The 17169-nt window shown below is 43.7% G+C and overlaps 1 protein-coding gene across 1 annotated transcript in view; it reads right to left on the bottom strand.

Annotated features, from left to right (window-relative positions):
• The window catches only part of UNC13C (unc-13 homolog C), a 718105-nt gene that overhangs the window by 239289 nt on the left and 461647 nt on the right, over positions 1-17169 (bottom strand). Inside the window, exon 18 of the mRNA XM_088444832.1 lies at positions 9516-9601. Coding sequence (XP_088300958.1) covers positions 9516-9601 — 86 coding nt within the window. The remainder of the gene's footprint in view (positions 1-9515; positions 9602-17169) is intronic.

Here is a 17169-nt window from a genome sequence, read left to right as displayed (position 1 = left end):
AAAAGGAGGGATGGGCACAATGAGTAAATATCACAAGAACCCACAAAAGATCGTGTTACCTGTCTTCTCTGTGGTTTGGGGTTACCATAAATCAAAAGTGTGCTTCATCCATGTAAAATTGTAAGTGCATAAGAATTGTGCTTTAACGTATAAATAAAGCCCAATGAAATGTTACAGCTATCCTGCATACAGAACTGGGGAACAAGATATTCAAGAGGCGAGGGGGGCTACCAAACTGGCCAAGATCTGCTAGGAAGTGGCTAAATTATAACTGCTTATCATTATTAACAACTTTACCAATTTACTATGCATACCATGAAGGTTTCCTACCAGTGCAAACCCCTCGTTTAATTTATAGTTTAGAAACAAATTGAATAAAAAGGTAACTTGGCCATCAGTGATGTATTTCTTGTAGAAATATTATTATTATTATCCTTTATTTATATGGTGCCACAAGTGGTCCGCAGCGCCTAACAAAGTATACAAAGTATATAAAAAGAAACAATATTAACAAAACAAGAACAAAGTCACAGAACATTGCAGGACATGGACATGGTTTAAAAACATTGCTGCATCCAGTCATAGGGGCCTATTTATCATTACATTATCACTAGTGATAATTATGTTTTAAACTCATTGCGAGTTTAAAAAATCTTTTGTAGGCATTCATCATGCCGCCCTAACAAAAGTATAACTTCCAAAAAGCTGCTCTTTTTGAGGCGTCAGCTTTTTGGAAAAGTGATACTTTTCCCCCCCTTACCATCAAGGTATCCATAAGGATTTCCTCACGGCATGTCTGTGCCCATCCCCCTCCCCCATCGCCAGTGTCTGTCCCAGCCCCACTTTCCCCCACTCATCCACTGGTGTCTGACCCCCGTCCCCCTGCAGCAGCTGGTGTCTGTCTCGGGCCCCTCCCACCACTGCTGGTCTGTTTAACACCCCCCTCCGCCAGTGTCTTTCCCAGCCCCTCATCCCCCCTGCGGCCACTGTCCCCCCCCCTCCCCACAACCCACGGTGTCTGTACTGGTCCCCCTCCCACCCCCCAGCATCCTCTGGTGTCAATACGGCCGGACCCCTATGACTCAGCCCCCAAACTCCCCCCCCGGGTGTCCATTCCAGACCCCCACTCCAACCCTCCCCCCTCCCCGCAACAGCCTGTGAAGACTATCGGAGGCTGTACGCCATCTCAGGGTGGCATACAGTTTCCCAGTCAAGTTCTGAAAAAAAAGCATTTTTGGAACTTAGAATTTCATAATTTCTACACATCCATACTTAAGTATGGGGCCTGTGGAAATTATTGAGGAACATTTGTATTCAGGAGATATCTCCTGCGTTACATGAATGATGAATGGGTCTGACACTTAAATTATACAAAAGTAGGTGAAAATTTTATTTTTCATCTGCTTTTGTATAAATTAAGTGATGATGAATAGACCCCATAATACCCAAAGGAAAGGTGTTGTTGTAGGCAGTGAGGAGGAAATGATGGTATAAGTGAGGGAAGGCAAATCTCATTAGTGAAAAGGGCCCTGCTCGTAAGAGCTTACAGTCTACATTGCAAATACTTTAGAAGTTTGTATAAAAATCCTTTCAACAACTAGGACTGTGAAAAAAAATGCTCTAAAACCAGCTTTATAAAACATTAATTACACCGTTTACTGTACTTATTAGTAATTAGTTTGATTAACATACAAACTCTAACGATACATTGGGGCATTAAATGCTTCACTTTGGTCTGACTTATTAGACTTATTCAATTGCACTAAAACATACAAAAAGAACAAAAGTTTGTGCCCATATGGGAATATCTAAAGAACTTCCTGCAGTCACAGTAATGAGAATCACACCTAGAAAATCTATACAGCACTGTGATTAAGTGTCCGCCGCACAATGTAATCCCACTTGTGCCCAGTATTATTCATTGTGTCTGCACAACCCACTCACATGGGAAATTATTCATTAACCAACTATTTTTACAAAAAAGCCAATGCTAATTTTGAGTATGATGTTTAACAGAGTTATGCTTATTTAGAGATTTTTCCACAAACATTTTCAAACTTGAGCATCTCTACTGTAAACCTTTTGAATTTGTTTCCTCTTTTATTAGTGCATCAATGCACAGTTTAGCTTTTGTCTATCTCCTTTAGTGAGTGTCGCTTAAATGAGAACTGTGAACATTTTGATGAACAGCTAACTATATTTACTGTATGCTGTTCATGGGTTTTTTCTTTGTTTGCCATATTTCTCCAATCTTCTGTGCCTTGGAGTTTGGGTGGAAGGCCTATAGGCTGTATGCAGGCCACCCACAAATAGCTCTGGTTGCAACCTGAGCAATGCAGAGCCTCATCCAGAGTAAAGGCCCCCATACACGGCACGATATACGTGCCGAACCGACGGATCGGCCCAATATAGGTGCTATATCGTGCTGTGTATGGGCATGATATCGTACCTGATATCGTGCTGCGCGCTCCCGCGGGGTCGTACATCCCATCCCCAGGTCTTCCTGCAGAACCATCTGATCTGGGATGCGATGTACGATCCCATTCAAATGGACGAGGGGGGAGCCGGCATATCGTGCGGTCTGCGAATGCCGGCTGTGACAGCATGATCCGTCTGCCGACTGATCGGCAGTCGCCCTACACGATGCATCGCACCGTGTATGGTGGCCTTAAGGCGCAAATAAAAAAAAGAGCAATTTGCAAATCGGCAATACCCTGTTGCACTGCCGGTGGGGCAGATTTAAATGTGCGGATAAAAGGATAGTATTTACATTTCTTGCAATAGGTTTTTTACCTAGAGCAAATGATCCTAATATTTAATTGCTCCTCACTCAGAATTAGGCCCACATTGTACAGTACACAAGTGCATGTTGTAAGAATGTCAGAGGGCAGAATAAGCACAAAGTAAATTAAACACCCAACGCTGAACCTTCATTCAGAATAGGCACTGGGATATATGGGGTTACACTGATTGCCAGAGGTTTACTGTTTTCTGGTGAGCCTATGGCCTCTATTTATCAATCTTTTTTTTATTAAAATAATGTGAAAAGGGTGTTTTATCATCCTTTTCACCTTATTTTAGTTTCACTGAAATATATTAAAGGGCTTTTAGAGCAGTTTTCAAGAAAAAACACTCCAAACTCTGTAATTCGCATTTCTTTAGCAAGCAGATCACATTTCCCTTACTTATAATGGGAAATGCAATCTACTTGAAATTTACTAAGGGTAAATTGTGAAAAAATACTGGGTGGGAGCCCTGCTATAACAACGCCATCTGGACATGGCAGTAAACAGGGTTTCCCCCAGTTCCCCGACTCCTGCTCTGCTCTGACAAGCAGTTCAGAGCCGGCTCCCTGTGATCAGCTTTGTGGTCTAAATAGACCACATGGTGATCACTGTAAAAAAATAATTTAAAAAAAAATCAAACACAGCTGATTGGTGATCAGTGAGCTCTCTCCTCTGGTCAGCTGGTCTCCGGGCTCCTGCACCATGACCCCGGTCAGCTGTACTGTAAACCGGCATCTCAGTTTACAGCACAGCTGACTGGGGTCACAAACCAGGAGCCTGGAGACCAGCTGACCGGAGGACAGAGCTCACTGATCACCAAGGTCAGCTGAGGGAGAGGAAGGGGTTCGAGTGGGTCAAGGTTAGTTGCGTAGGTGGGGTAGTGCTAGCCGGAGTTGGTGCATGTATTTGTATTGTGATGATTTGCAGGCACAGAGCTTTCTCGCAAGCTCTGTCCCTGCTTGAGAATGTGAATACATTCTTCTGATAGTAGCGCTATAATGAATGAATATACATAAATACTCAAATAAATATAAAGATGGATAAAATGACATATATCACTTTAATAAAAAATGAAGAAAGATTCCATAAAATCTACACAATTTCATATATGAGAAATGTCTCACCCTTGTGATTGTCCACAAAAGCAATGCCTGTTCCCATATATACTTTCAGATTCAGTAGATATAATTATAAATTGCAGAAAGTATCAATCTCATGATGAGAAAATAGGACTGTCCAGCAGATGTACAGTATATTTACCAAATCCTGTCACTGATAGAGGGATAATCCTATTAACATAAAAGTTCTATATGCAGCACTTGGAGCACTCAAAAGTCCACGGTGTGCATGTGCAGTTACTGGTCAGGATGGGAGCAGATGGAAAGTCCCAGAAAGTAAAAGTTCTTTAGATAAATCCAACAATCTGGTCCAGGCTTTTATTGGAGAACAAATGGTAGATCACAGAGTCACTTGTGGGTAGTGGCAAAGGCACCTTTTTTAAATATGTTTATGTATAAGGGTTTAACTATCCCTTTTTTAGTAGCTGCTTATATCAACAGAACATTTCAGCGCCTGTAAATGACCTTTATTGCTATCTACAAATTGCGTTCTCCTGATAGTTCCTAAATTCGTATTGTGAATTTAGGTGAAATTATCACACTATAATTCGCATTTGAAATGAATAAATAGGGGCCTAAGGGCCTGATTCAGAGCCACTCGCTCGCGCTGTGCGTTCACAAGCGGCCCAATGCTCTGTGTACGCGCATGCTTCATTCTGCGCGTGCGCGAACTACACACTGCGATTGCAACCCTCTCACTTGCCCAGCAAAAGCAGCCCAGTGTAATGAGTGACAGGAGAGGGGGTTTGTGGATGGTAACAGGGGTAGGACGCGAATAACCGGGGGATGGAGATGCGAACGCAGGCGTGCCTGAGTGTTTCAACACCGTTTTAGAGGCGTGCATAATTATCACTCAGCGTCATAGCACACGTAACTTGCCTTTTTTTTTTACACTGATTTCCTCGCAATGCTTGCGGTAGGGTAAAAGCTACCTCAAGCACTGCGTTCACATCCGATGGTGCTCGATGTACCAATGTTTTAATACACTTCCTGGAGATGACGTGGTGCTGGAGGGCGGCTCTGCCTGTGCGATTGGGCATACGCATACACAAAGTGGCCACTCGTTAAGACATGGTGGGCGTGCTTATGCTTTGACGAGCGATCGCTTCCCGTGGCGTCACTTTGACAAATTTGGATACGCATCTAGCAAGCGTGCGCAGATAGCGAACGGGTCTGAATCAGGCCCTAAGAGAGGTGTGGGGTGTAGTTGCGCTCATTCCCTATATAACAGTGGGTTCGGAGTGAAGGACTCTTTTCCTGCATATTTTGTAGTCACGTTTTTTTTTTTTCTCACATTCTTTAAGAATAGTCAGTTAACACTTTTAATTGAGGTGGCTGGAATTTTATGTTACTGATGATTTTCATTAGTGGAGTACCTGCCATTCACATATCAGGAACATAGCCAAAACAAGAACACATGTCTGTCACAGTTAATGTATATCTTAAAGCCTAAGGCATTCCGGGATGCAACTGCAGCTGGCAACCTATATTTAGCAGATTAGATTGATTTTTGTTATTCTCTTAGAATTCAGAGGCAGTTGTATATTCCTTTGCTACCTCCCTTGAGGTGCTGTTTGATCTTGTGTGAAAATAACAACTTGTCATCATTAGGATCACAGGAGAAAATGTAATATCTGAGCTATATGTATAACACCATAACTACCTCCCTGCACAAACCAATAAACCAAATTAAACATGTAATGTTGCTGCACACTGAAATGTTCTTTGCAATTTTACAGGAAAATGTTAACAGTATTCAATGTATATTTATAGTCTGGACAGCGACAGTATGTGTTACTCTACAATGACCTTACATAGTTATTGGACTTATCCAGTCATATAAAGGCATGATGCTAACTACTAGTATAGTGACAAGTATGAAAGCTACGGTATAATTGGTATACCCAACGGGTCTCACTTTGCCAAGCAGACGATCAATCTTGCTTGTTAACGGTAAGCAATTAGAACGTCTGTAACGCAGGCTGGCTGCTTATAGAAAGACCAGCCACGTGGACGTCGAAATTTATTCATATGAATCCCAGGATTATCTATTTTCACAATCACATATTTATGGATGATAGTCTTCATCTGTGATAGGTAAATGTGTCCATAACGGATAATAATAATATATGCTGTATATATTACGATTTCTTAATACATTATGGTTACAAGAGCATTTTCTGTAAACATATCTACTGCAGATGTTTGGGAGGTTTTTCAGACACCAACATAGATTTTAATAGGTTATTGATTTATAGAATCTATATAGATGTTAAGTTGACAGTTTGATGCCATGAAGAAAGACTGATAATTCACAGTACCGTATTTAATAAAAGCAGGAAGAAAATTAAAACATTGTTCTGTATCAGGGCAGCATTCATACAGTATGTCCAAAAATTAATACAGCAACCATTGAGGCCACCACAGTCTAGTAACGAGCACAATGGCTGTTGCAAGAAAATGTAGAGAGATGCAGGCATACATAGGTCAATATAGTGAACACCTGTGTATAACCGCTATAAGTATAACACAAAACACACTGTCTGCACAAACCAATAAACAATACAAATTATGTAATGTTGAATCATACTGAAATCTGTTTGGTCACTTGAACGTACAAAGTTACTTTTCTACAGAAATTGCACCTTCTATGCCACAGCAATAGTGTCCAAGACAAACTGCCTATTACTGAATGTCTCACAAATTTCAACAAAAATCATCAGTAACTGTATACTGGACCCTTAGGTATAAATGTTAGAGATGTAGTATAACAAAAACAGAAGGTTAGTCATGGTTAAAGACCAGAATATTCCAGCAGCAGTTTACAGATGGTCAGGTAATGTACACAAGCCACAGACCAGGCAATTCTAGATGGTAGGGTACAGACACATGTCCAGTATGGTTACTGCACAATTCTATTGTATTTTAAAAAACGTCCCATTAATAGATACGGAGTTGCAGACCATACAGAGTTGGAATTAATTAACATGCACACATGTATGTTGCAAAAAAAAAAAAACTGTTGAAAGTGAATACAAAGCCTTGTACTTTGTCCTTGGTGCTGAAGCATGTTCTCAATATTTCCCTGAAGAATGGTGTACTGTGCACTTAAGTAATGCTCCCTATGTATTCAATTAAATTGTAGCAGGCGCCAACACCTGTGATTACTGCAGGCAACACTGAAATTGAAGCTATGGGATGTTGAAGCTTGTCAGAAAAGGTGTGCGAAAGGTCCATCTGCTTACAATATTTTTGGATCATCAACATCGATGTACAGTATGTTTCTGGCTTTAGAAATGAGCAGTGAATGAGATTAAACCTTAGGGACTAAACCGATTTTGCAGCATGCCAAGTGAAATAGCTTGCACAGGACAGGTGGTTGATATTAAAAACCAGGGACAGTTCAGGTATAATTCACTAATTTACAGGAAGAACTCTTTACAAAATAATCTCTGCATATCCCTGAAAATCAAATGGCAAATATGAACGCTTCACATATTGGAGTGGCCGAATCTGTGCAGGATAATGAAGCACTTATATCCAATACCTGAACTGTTGTCACCAAAATATACTGCTACCTTTCTTTCATTACAAAAAAAGGAGAGGGACATCTATCGCTCTAGGAAATCTTTGAATATATTAGGCCCTGTATCTTATAAGTATGTGTTTATTAGAATTATTCTTCCAGAATAGGGGGTGCTACTACAGACAAGTGAGGATTGATTTCAAAAATACAAAAGTCTGTAAATGATGCATTGGAATAAAAATATCACTTTTATTAAACAATTCATATTATTCAAATGTTTCATATATGTTTAAAAGCAAATATAAAACATTCCAATAATATTAATTGTTTAATAAAAGTTATATATTAATTTCCAGTGCACCATTTAAAGACACTTTTCTTGTACCTTTCTTTCACTACTCGGGAGGTTAGTAATGAATGAAGAAACAGGGTAGAACCAGTGGCACAATTTCATCCCAGATGCCCGGAGGCAAGATAAATGTTGGTGCTCCCCCCAAATTAAGATTTACCACCCCCAGCACCTATGCCAGCCCCAGCTGCCGCTGCCCCCCTATGCAGTTCCTTTTATACAATGCCCCCAGCAGAGGTCCCCCTATGCAGTGCCCACCTATGTAGTGCCCCCCAGTAATGGTCCCCCTATGCAGTACCTCCAGTAGTGGTCCCCCCTATGCAGTGCCTCCAGTAGTGGTTCCCCTATGCAGTGCCCCCAGTAGTAAGGCCCCTATAGTGCCCCCAATAGCAAGGCCCATGTAGTGCCCCTATATGATGCCCCCTTTAGTAATGCCACTGTAGTGCCCCCATATGATGCCCCCTTTAGTAATGCCACTGTAGTGCCCTCATATGATGCTCCCAGTAGTAAGGATCCTCTAATGCCCCCTGTAGTGCCCCCATATGATGCCCCAGTAGTAAGGCCCCTGTAATGCCCCCCTGCAGTGCCCCCATATGATGTCCCCAGTAGTAAGCCCCTGTAATGCCCCCTGCAGTGCCCCGAGTAGTAAGCCCCCTGTAGTGCCCCCAGCAGTAAGCCCCCTGCAGTGCCCCCAGTAGTAAGCCCCCTTTAGTGCCCCCTCCAGCGCACACACACACATACAAAAAAAACCCCAATACTTACCTTAACCCCCGCTCCAGTGCCTGCTGCCGTCCGTCCCCGGTGCCCGCTCCTCGGAACTACGGGAGTGACGTCATGACGTCACTCACATAGTGCACTGCGGGACAGCGACAGTATGTGTTACTCTACAATGACCTTATGTAGTTATTGGACTTATCCAGTCATATAAAGGCATGATGCAAACTACTAGTATAGTGTATGAAAGCTACGGTATATTTGGTATACCCAACGGGTCTCACTTTGTCAAGCAGACGATCAATCTTGCTTGTTAATGGTAAGCAATCAGAATGTCTGTAACGCAGGCTGGCTGCTTATAGAAAGACCAGCCACGTGGACGTCGAAATGTATTCATATGAATCTCAGGATTATCTATTTTCACAATCACATATTTATGGGTGATAGTCTTCATCTGTGATAGGTAAATGCATCCATAATATCCATAACGGATAATAATAATATATGCTGTATATATTACGATTTCTTAATACATTATGTTTACAAGAGCATTTTCTGTAAACATATCTACTGCAGATGTTTGGGAGGTTTTTCAGACAGCAACATAGATGTTAATAGGTTATTGATTTGATCACTGCAGGACCCGGAAGCCGGAGCTCAGGAGTGAGCTCCTTCCTCCGGCTGGGGCCGGGGGATGAGAGAGGTGAGAAGGAGCCGGGCGCGCAAATGGAGGGTGCAGGACGTGCGACCGCACCCCCTGCACCCTCCATAGTTACACCACTGGAGGTGGAGCGCCGATCAGCGGTGCTCCTTCTCCATGCAGCTCCTCAGCAGTGCCCGGAACGGCCGGATGACAATGGAGCCAGGTGCCCCCCTTCAGGGCTGGCACCGGGCGGCAAATGACTCCATTTTCTCCGGGAGTTCCGCCACTGGGTAGAACATATCATTTCTGTGCACATTTTCACACCAAAAACAGATCTGTACCTTAATTAGTTATACATGTTCACATAAGCAATATTTACCTTCCATAGCATACTTCATATCCTGGGCAAATAGACTCCACATCACTTCTGAGCTCACTTTACCCATATTCAGCTCCTGTGGGAACCTGGAATTGAGATAATGTAATTAGTATTTTCCTGTGACATTCCATCTGGCTAGGAGACACTGCAGGAACAGTAATACAAGTTACTGTACTAACAGCAGTAGATGACGGTAACTGCATGTACTGTACTCACTAACAAAAACAGTACTTCATACAGCAAAATTTTAAAAGAAGACTTTTACTCTTTAAATATGAGTGACATGTTTAAAACATTTGGCCCTAAGTGTTTCCAGTCCTACCCAACCACAACATACAGTAGATTGATTTGAGTGTTATGATCATTCCAACTCTCTGTATAGACTATTAATGCTGCTAAATGTGAATTACAAATACAGCGCATGAGCGCAGGACAGCGTTGTGCCGTATCAGTGTAATAACTCGGAGCATACTACTACATACTGCCTACTTTGAAAAAGCATTTCAGGGAGACTGGGAAAGCAACACCTACATTAGCACGTCGGTAAAGTGGACATGTACTGCTACATGTAAGAGGTATGTCATTACATCCTAATGTAACCAAGCCACAAAGCTTTTAGTAAGATCTACTTTTTGATGAAAACACACTGATACTTTTCAGGGCTTGCTCATGTATTGTGTTTTACAAGAGTGGCCAAGAGAAACCTTATGAAAATGGATGTAGCATACCTCCCAACATTTCAACATCTTAAGGAGGGACAGGTCGCGCATCAAAAAGGGGGCACGGCTTATGCAAAAAGGGGTGGAGACTATGGGAACCAGGGCAGAGTCTCGCAGCTTCCCCCTTTTTCGTCACTTTGGCGGAGTGCCCAGCACTCTCCGAGATGCTGGACAGCCCCCAGGCAGTCCGTACACATGAGAACGGATGCCATGCGCACAGCATCTGTTCTCCTCCTGCACACCCGCTGCTGCTATGCAGAGCAGCGATTTGTGCTCTCCTCAACTCCTCCCCCCACCGCGGGGCACTGCGGCCCACTGGTGGGACAGCAGGACGGTCCCAGAAAAACGGGACTGTCCCGCTGGATGCGGGACAGTTGGGAGGTATGTTGTAGCCATATGGATTGTTGTGCCTTATAACCATTGCAGGGAAATGGCACTGATTATACCATTTGAATGTACAGTATATTATTTCTTTTTTTTCCCAAGTATATAACAGCTATATAATGGGGGAAAGGTGCAATTAGGGAGATTGCTAGACTCTTCAGGGAATCAGGGAAATTGCTGCTATTTCAGGGAGTCTTCCGGACAATCAGGGAGAGTTGGCAAGTATGACTAGAAGTCTGTGGCTACCGATGGAGCTTGACCGAGGGGGCAACACCATTGCTACCCTGTTGGCAAATGGAATAGCACCCTGCAGCCTAGCAAGCCAAGGGGGGGGTGTCTGCAGGATGCTCCCAATGCTCAGTTTCCCCCTCTTCTATGTCGTCTTGGGGTGGGGGTTAGTGGGGCCGGCCCAGGGCACAGAGCATACGTGCCTACTTTTGAAAAAAAGATTGTGTAAATGATCCCCAAAGCAGTTAGTGAGATCTACTGTATTGATGAGAACACACTGTGTGTTTTACAAGGGGTTCCATATAAGTGGCCAAGAGAAACCTTATATGGAAATGCATGTAGCCATAGGGATTATTGGGGGTGATTCAGCAAGGATCACAATAGCAAAGCTGCATGCAGGCAGCTTTACAATTCCGTCCTTGCTATTATGCAAATGCAGGAGGTGTATGACACCCCCTACTGCATTTGCGATCCCAGCACTGCGACAGAGGTCACAGGCTGGCATCACCATCGGGACCATCAGTCACGATGGTGGACGGCGCCGGGCCGCCAGCCAGCTGAGTAAGCCTCAGCTTACTCAGGATGGCCGGCTTGCGAGGCCAGGACACTGCATTGGTTGAAGCAGTCCCAGGCCTTGTCACTACCACAAAATGGGGTGGACACGCCCCCAAATTCCCGGGAACGCCGGTCAACCCCACCCCTTAAATTCCTCCGTCTGTCAATCAGGCAGAGGCACAGAAGGGCCTGCGTGCAACTACGCAGGACCCATTCTGCACACTCGCAGAATGGGTCCTGTGCGTGTGCAGATTCCAGATTATCTGGAATCTGCGGTCAGCGCTGAATCAGCCCCATTGTGCCTTATAACCAATGCAGGGAAATGGCACTGATTATACCATTTCAATGTATGCATCTCTGATTTCTTTTTTTCCAAGTATATATCAGCTGCATAATGGGTGCAAGGGGCAATCATGGAGGTTGCTAGACTCTTCTAGAGTATGTCAGGGAGTCTCCCTGACAATCAGGGAGAGTTGGCAAGGATGACACAGATTCCCCTCTAAAGCCCTGTCCAGAATGGTGATGCAAAAGAGAAATGCCATGATTGTCACACAGGAACTTTGCAAAAATGTCCTGTACTCTGTGAAACTGGATCTGTATGAAATTTTGCCACAACTTACTGTAGCTCAACTCTAAATATAGCAGCGAATTACTGGATACATAATCGTTTAATCAATTGCTCTAACATTAGAATCACTGTTAGCACTAGTTCCTGTGCTAAAGGAAGATGATGGCATGTGCCATTCACCAACTCACGATTTGTATACACAATCTGATCACATTTATTTATTTATTAACAGTTTCTTATATAGCGCAGCATATTCTGTTGTGCTTTACAATTAGAAACATAAATAGAACAAAACTGGGTAATAACTAGGGATGTGCGCCGGACCATTTTTGCCGGATTTGGATTTGGTTCTAATTCGTCATCCGGCTTTGGATTTGGATTTGGATTTGCCAAACTGCGGTGACTGGCTTTGGATTTGGATTTGGATTTTTTGCCAAAATTGGCAAAAAAAGCTAAAATTACATAAATTGGGCTTTTTTTTCTTCCTAGAGTGTTATTTACCTCAATAACATTAATTTCCAGTCATTTACAGTCAATTTAGACCACCTCACAGCTTAAATTATTGTTTTCACCATTATTGGCCAAAGGTTGCAGTGAGCTGACTGGTGACCAAGCGTCAGAGCAGCGGCGCAGTGGCACAGACACAACAGTTTAAAGCACATCTATGAAACTATGCCACACAGCAGTGGCAGAAATGAAAGGTAGTGCTAGATGGAATTGTCCTTGGGCCCTCCCACCCACCCTTTATGTTGGATCTTAAAAAGGACATGCACACTTTAACAAACGAAGCATTTCAGCGACAGGTACTGCCACTTTGTGGCTGAAGTGCTTGGTTTGTTTGGGCCCCCACAAAAAAATCTTCCAATCTACTAAAGGCAACAGGTCTACAGTGGCATGATGTCACCATCATTGCCATCCTCACCCTCATCAGTGTGTACATCATCCGATTCCTCACACAATATCAGTTCATCCCCGCTGGAATCTACCATTACAGAAGTATCTGTACTGTGACGTGATTGGTGGGAAAGGTTTTCCTCGTGAAATTTCCAGTTCATTTTAATGAACATCATTTTTTCTACATTTTGTGGAAGTAGCCTCCTTCGTCGTTCACTCACAAGGTTCCCGGCTGTACTGAAAACTCTCTCCGAGTTCACACTGGAGGGTGGGCAGCTTAAATAATGCAAAGCCAGTTTATACAAGGGTCTCCAAATTGCCTTTTTTTTCTTCCAATATTCGAAGGGACTCTGTGACATGTCTACGTGTACGGTGTCCTGAAAATAATCCTCCACCATTCTTTGGATGGTAATCGTATTAGATGGAGTTGCGGTAGAGGTGTCACTGGTGTTGGGCAAATCTTTTAGACCCGACCAGATGTCAAAATGTTGACTTGACTTATCTGCATCACCACTGGGTCTTTTGGAAAAGGTGCATTTTATTCTGGCTGCTGCTGGAGAAACCGAAGGAGGAGACGTCATCGTAGTGCCATGTGTCACTTCAGCTACCAACTTGCTCACCAGGAGCGCTTTGGTTCTTTTAAGATCTGGGTCAGTTGTAAAGAAAGACACAGCATATGACTTGAACCTAGGATCAAGAATGGTTGCTAAAATATACTGATCAGATTTCAAGATCTTGGCCACCCGTGGATCCTGGCGAAGCGAACAAAGGACTTGATCTATCAGTCCAGCATACTTTGCGGAATCACTTTGTTTAATATCATCCTTCAATTTCTCCAGCTGCTTTTCCAAAACCGAAATCAGGGGAATCACCTTACTCAAGCTAGCAGTGTCAGCACTCACTTCACAAGTGGCAACTTCAAATGGTTTGAGCACCTTGCACAAGACAGAAAGTACTCTCCACTGTGCTGGGGTAAGGTACATTCCCCCTCCTCTCCCAATGTCATGGCTTGTCGTATAGCTATGGATGGCTTTTTGCTGCTCCTCCATCCGTGGAAGCATATACAGAGTTGAGTTCCACCTCGTTACCACTTCTTGGTTCAGTTGATGGCAGGGCAAATTAAACTGCTCTTGCAGGTGCTGCAATCTCCTGCACGCTGTTGCTGAATGCCGAAAATGTCCCGAAATTTTTCGGGCCACAGACAGCATCTCCTGCACGCCCCTGTCGTTTTTTAAAAAACCCTGCACCACTAAGTTTATTGTGTGAGCAAAACAGGGGATGTGTTGGAATTCACCCAGCTGTAATGCTTTCACTATATTTGTAGCATTGTCAGAAATCACAAATCCTGAGGAGAGTCCAAGTGGGGTAAGCCATGTTTCTATGACATCTCTTAGTTTTTCTAAGAGGTTGTCAGCGGTATGCCTCTTATTGAATCCGGTGATGCACAGAGTTGCCTGCCTCTGAATGAGCTGGTGTTGTTTGTTAGATACTGCTGCTGCTGAAGGCGATTCACCCACCCAGTGGGCCATCACAGTCATGTAATCTTTAGTATGTCCACTACCGCTTGTCCACATATCTGTGGTTAAGTGGACAGTGGGTACAATAGCATTTTGCAGACCAATAATTAGGTTCTGTTTAACGTCCTGGTACAGCCGAGGAATGGCTTTTCGGGTAAAATGAAACAGAGATGGAATTTGGTACCGGGGACACATGACCTCAACTAGCTGTGTAAATCCCACTGCATTAATTGAGGATATTGGACGCAGATCTAATATTAGCATAGCTGTCATGGCGTCAGTGATCCGCTGTGCGACAGGGTGAGAGCTGTCATACTTGCTTCCCCTTGCAAGAGATTCTTTAACAGTCAATTGTTTTTTTGGTATACTACTAGTAGTCTTCTTTGTCCACTTCTGGGATGAAGATCCACCAGCAGCAGCAGCAGCAGGCCTAGCGCTCAAAGATTCAGTTTCTTCTGAGGTGTCCTGGAAATTGGAGGAGTCACCGTGACTTAGCACTAACAAATTGGATGTTGTACTACCACTGATCATTCCTGAGGATATTGAGGAGGAAGGTGTTGTCGGCGGAGATTGCAGGTGCTGGGATTTAGTAGAGAGAAGGCATCTAGCTAATGCTGGACTGCTTGTTGTTATTTTTTTTGCAGTAGTTTCTGTTATCAAACACCTGTCATGAGCTCGCTGCAGATGACGTAATAGCGTAGAGGTTCCTAGATGTTTAACGTCCCTACCTCTACTAACTGTGGTCTCACAGAGGCTACAAATGGCTTGACAAACGTCAGGGTTTGGGTAAAAGTAATTCCACACAAAAGATGTGGATTTGTTGGTTCTATGCCCAGGCATGGCAATGGCCTTCTTATCTTGGCCAAGAGCTGCTTCCACTGGTGCCTGACTTATACAAATAATATCCTCATCCTCAACATCCTCATTAGTGCCAGCGTCAGCTGCATATATATTCCTCTCATCCTCTTGCAATTCCACGGTGGCATCCTCAATTTCTATGTCCTCGGCAATACTGCTCATCCCCACAACTACAGATGGAAAAGAAACTGTGGAGGGCGGCTTCTCTGAAAGGTCAGGCTTACACATAGAAATGCCACTTGTGGACCCACTTAGACTCTCCTCAGGGATTTCTGACATTTGTGTTTCAAAAAACACAGTTTGTTCGACTGCCTTATTGGTTTAAAATTTTTTCACACTTCTATAGTCTGATTGAAAAGGTCTTTTATCATCACGAGAGGCACAAGATGCCTCACTGACAGCTGCAGAACCACCACTCAGAAATAAAGGGCAAAGCCTGAGTCTTTCCTTGCCGCTACGTCCGGTGAATGGTATGTTGCCAATTTTCTGTTTCTCTGCAATAGTAGTAGTCTTTAGAGGTTTTTTTTTGTCTTTACCCCTGTAAAATCTACATTTTTTGATTTCAGGTTCCCTAAGGTTTTAAAGCCTCTACGCCCTTGAGCATCAGCTTTAGATAAAAGTGATGGACTTCCAGCCGCTGCAATGCTAGCATTTACATGTTGTTTCTGCTCTCCTCTCAGTTCATTCTCGTGATCCATATTACTTTATCACTATGAACTGGAGTCACAGAGCTTGTATACACACAGTGGGCTATGCCCTTTCACAGAGCTTGTATAATAGACACAGTGGGCTATGCCCTGTCACGGAGCTTGTATAATACACTCAGTGGGCTATGCCCTGTCACGGATCTTGTATAATACTCAGTGGGCTTATGCCCTGTCACGGAGCTTGTATAATAGACACAGTGGGCTATGCCCTGTCATAGAGCTTGTATAATACACTCAGTGGGCTATGCCCTGTCACGAAGCTTGTATAATACTCAGTGGGCTTATGCCCTGTCACGGAGCTTGTATAATAGACACAGTGGGCTATGCCCTGTCACGGAGCTTGTATAATAGACACAGTGGGCTGTGCCCTGTCACGGAGCTTGTATAATACACTCAGTGGGCTATGCCCTGTCACGAAGCTTGTATAATACTCAGTGGGCTATGCCCTGTCACGGAGCTTGTATAATAGACACAGTAGGCTATGCCCTGTCACGGAGCTTGTATAATACTCAGTGGGCTTATGCCCTGTCACGGAGCTTGTATAATAGACACAGTGGGCTATGCCCTGTCACGGAGCTTGTATAATACACTCAGTGGGCTATGCCCTGTCACGGAGCTTGCATAATACTCAGTGGGCTTATGCCCTGTCACGGAGCTTGTATAATAGACACAGTGGGCTATGCCCTGTCACGGAGCTTGTATAATACACTCAGTGGGCTATGCCCTGTCACGAAGCTTGTATAATACTCAGTGGGCTTATGCCCTGTCACGGAGCTTGTATAATAGACTCAGTGGGCTATGCCCTGTCACGGAGCTTGTATAATAGACACAGTGGGCTTATGCCCTGTCACAGAGCTTGTATAATAGACACAGTGGGCTTATGCCCTGTCACGGAGCTTGTATAATACTCAGTGGGCTTATGCCCTGTCACGGAGCTTGTATAATACACTCAGTGGGCTATGCCCTGTCACGGAGCTTGTATAATAGACACAGTAGGCTATGCCCTGTCACGGAGCTTGTATAATACTCAGTGGGCTTATGCCCTGTCACGGAGCTTGTATAATACTCAGTGGGCTTATGCCCTGTCACAGAGCTTGTATAATACACTCAGTGGGCTATGCCCTGTCACGGAGCTTGTATAATAGACACAGTAGGCTATGCCCTGTCACGGAGCTTGTATAATACTCAGTGGGCTTATGCCCTGTCACGGAGCTTGTATAATAG

The sequence above is a fragment of the Taudactylus pleione genome, unplaced genomic scaffold (genome assembly GCF_031769625.1).
Source record: "Taudactylus pleione unplaced genomic scaffold, aTauple2 ptg000019l, whole genome shotgun sequence".
NCBI classification, from domain to species: Eukaryota; Metazoa; Chordata; class Amphibia; order Anura; family Myobatrachidae; genus Taudactylus; species Taudactylus pleione.
The sequence above is the reverse complement of the archived record's forward strand: the minus strand, read 5'-3'. Positions and strand labels throughout refer to the sequence as shown.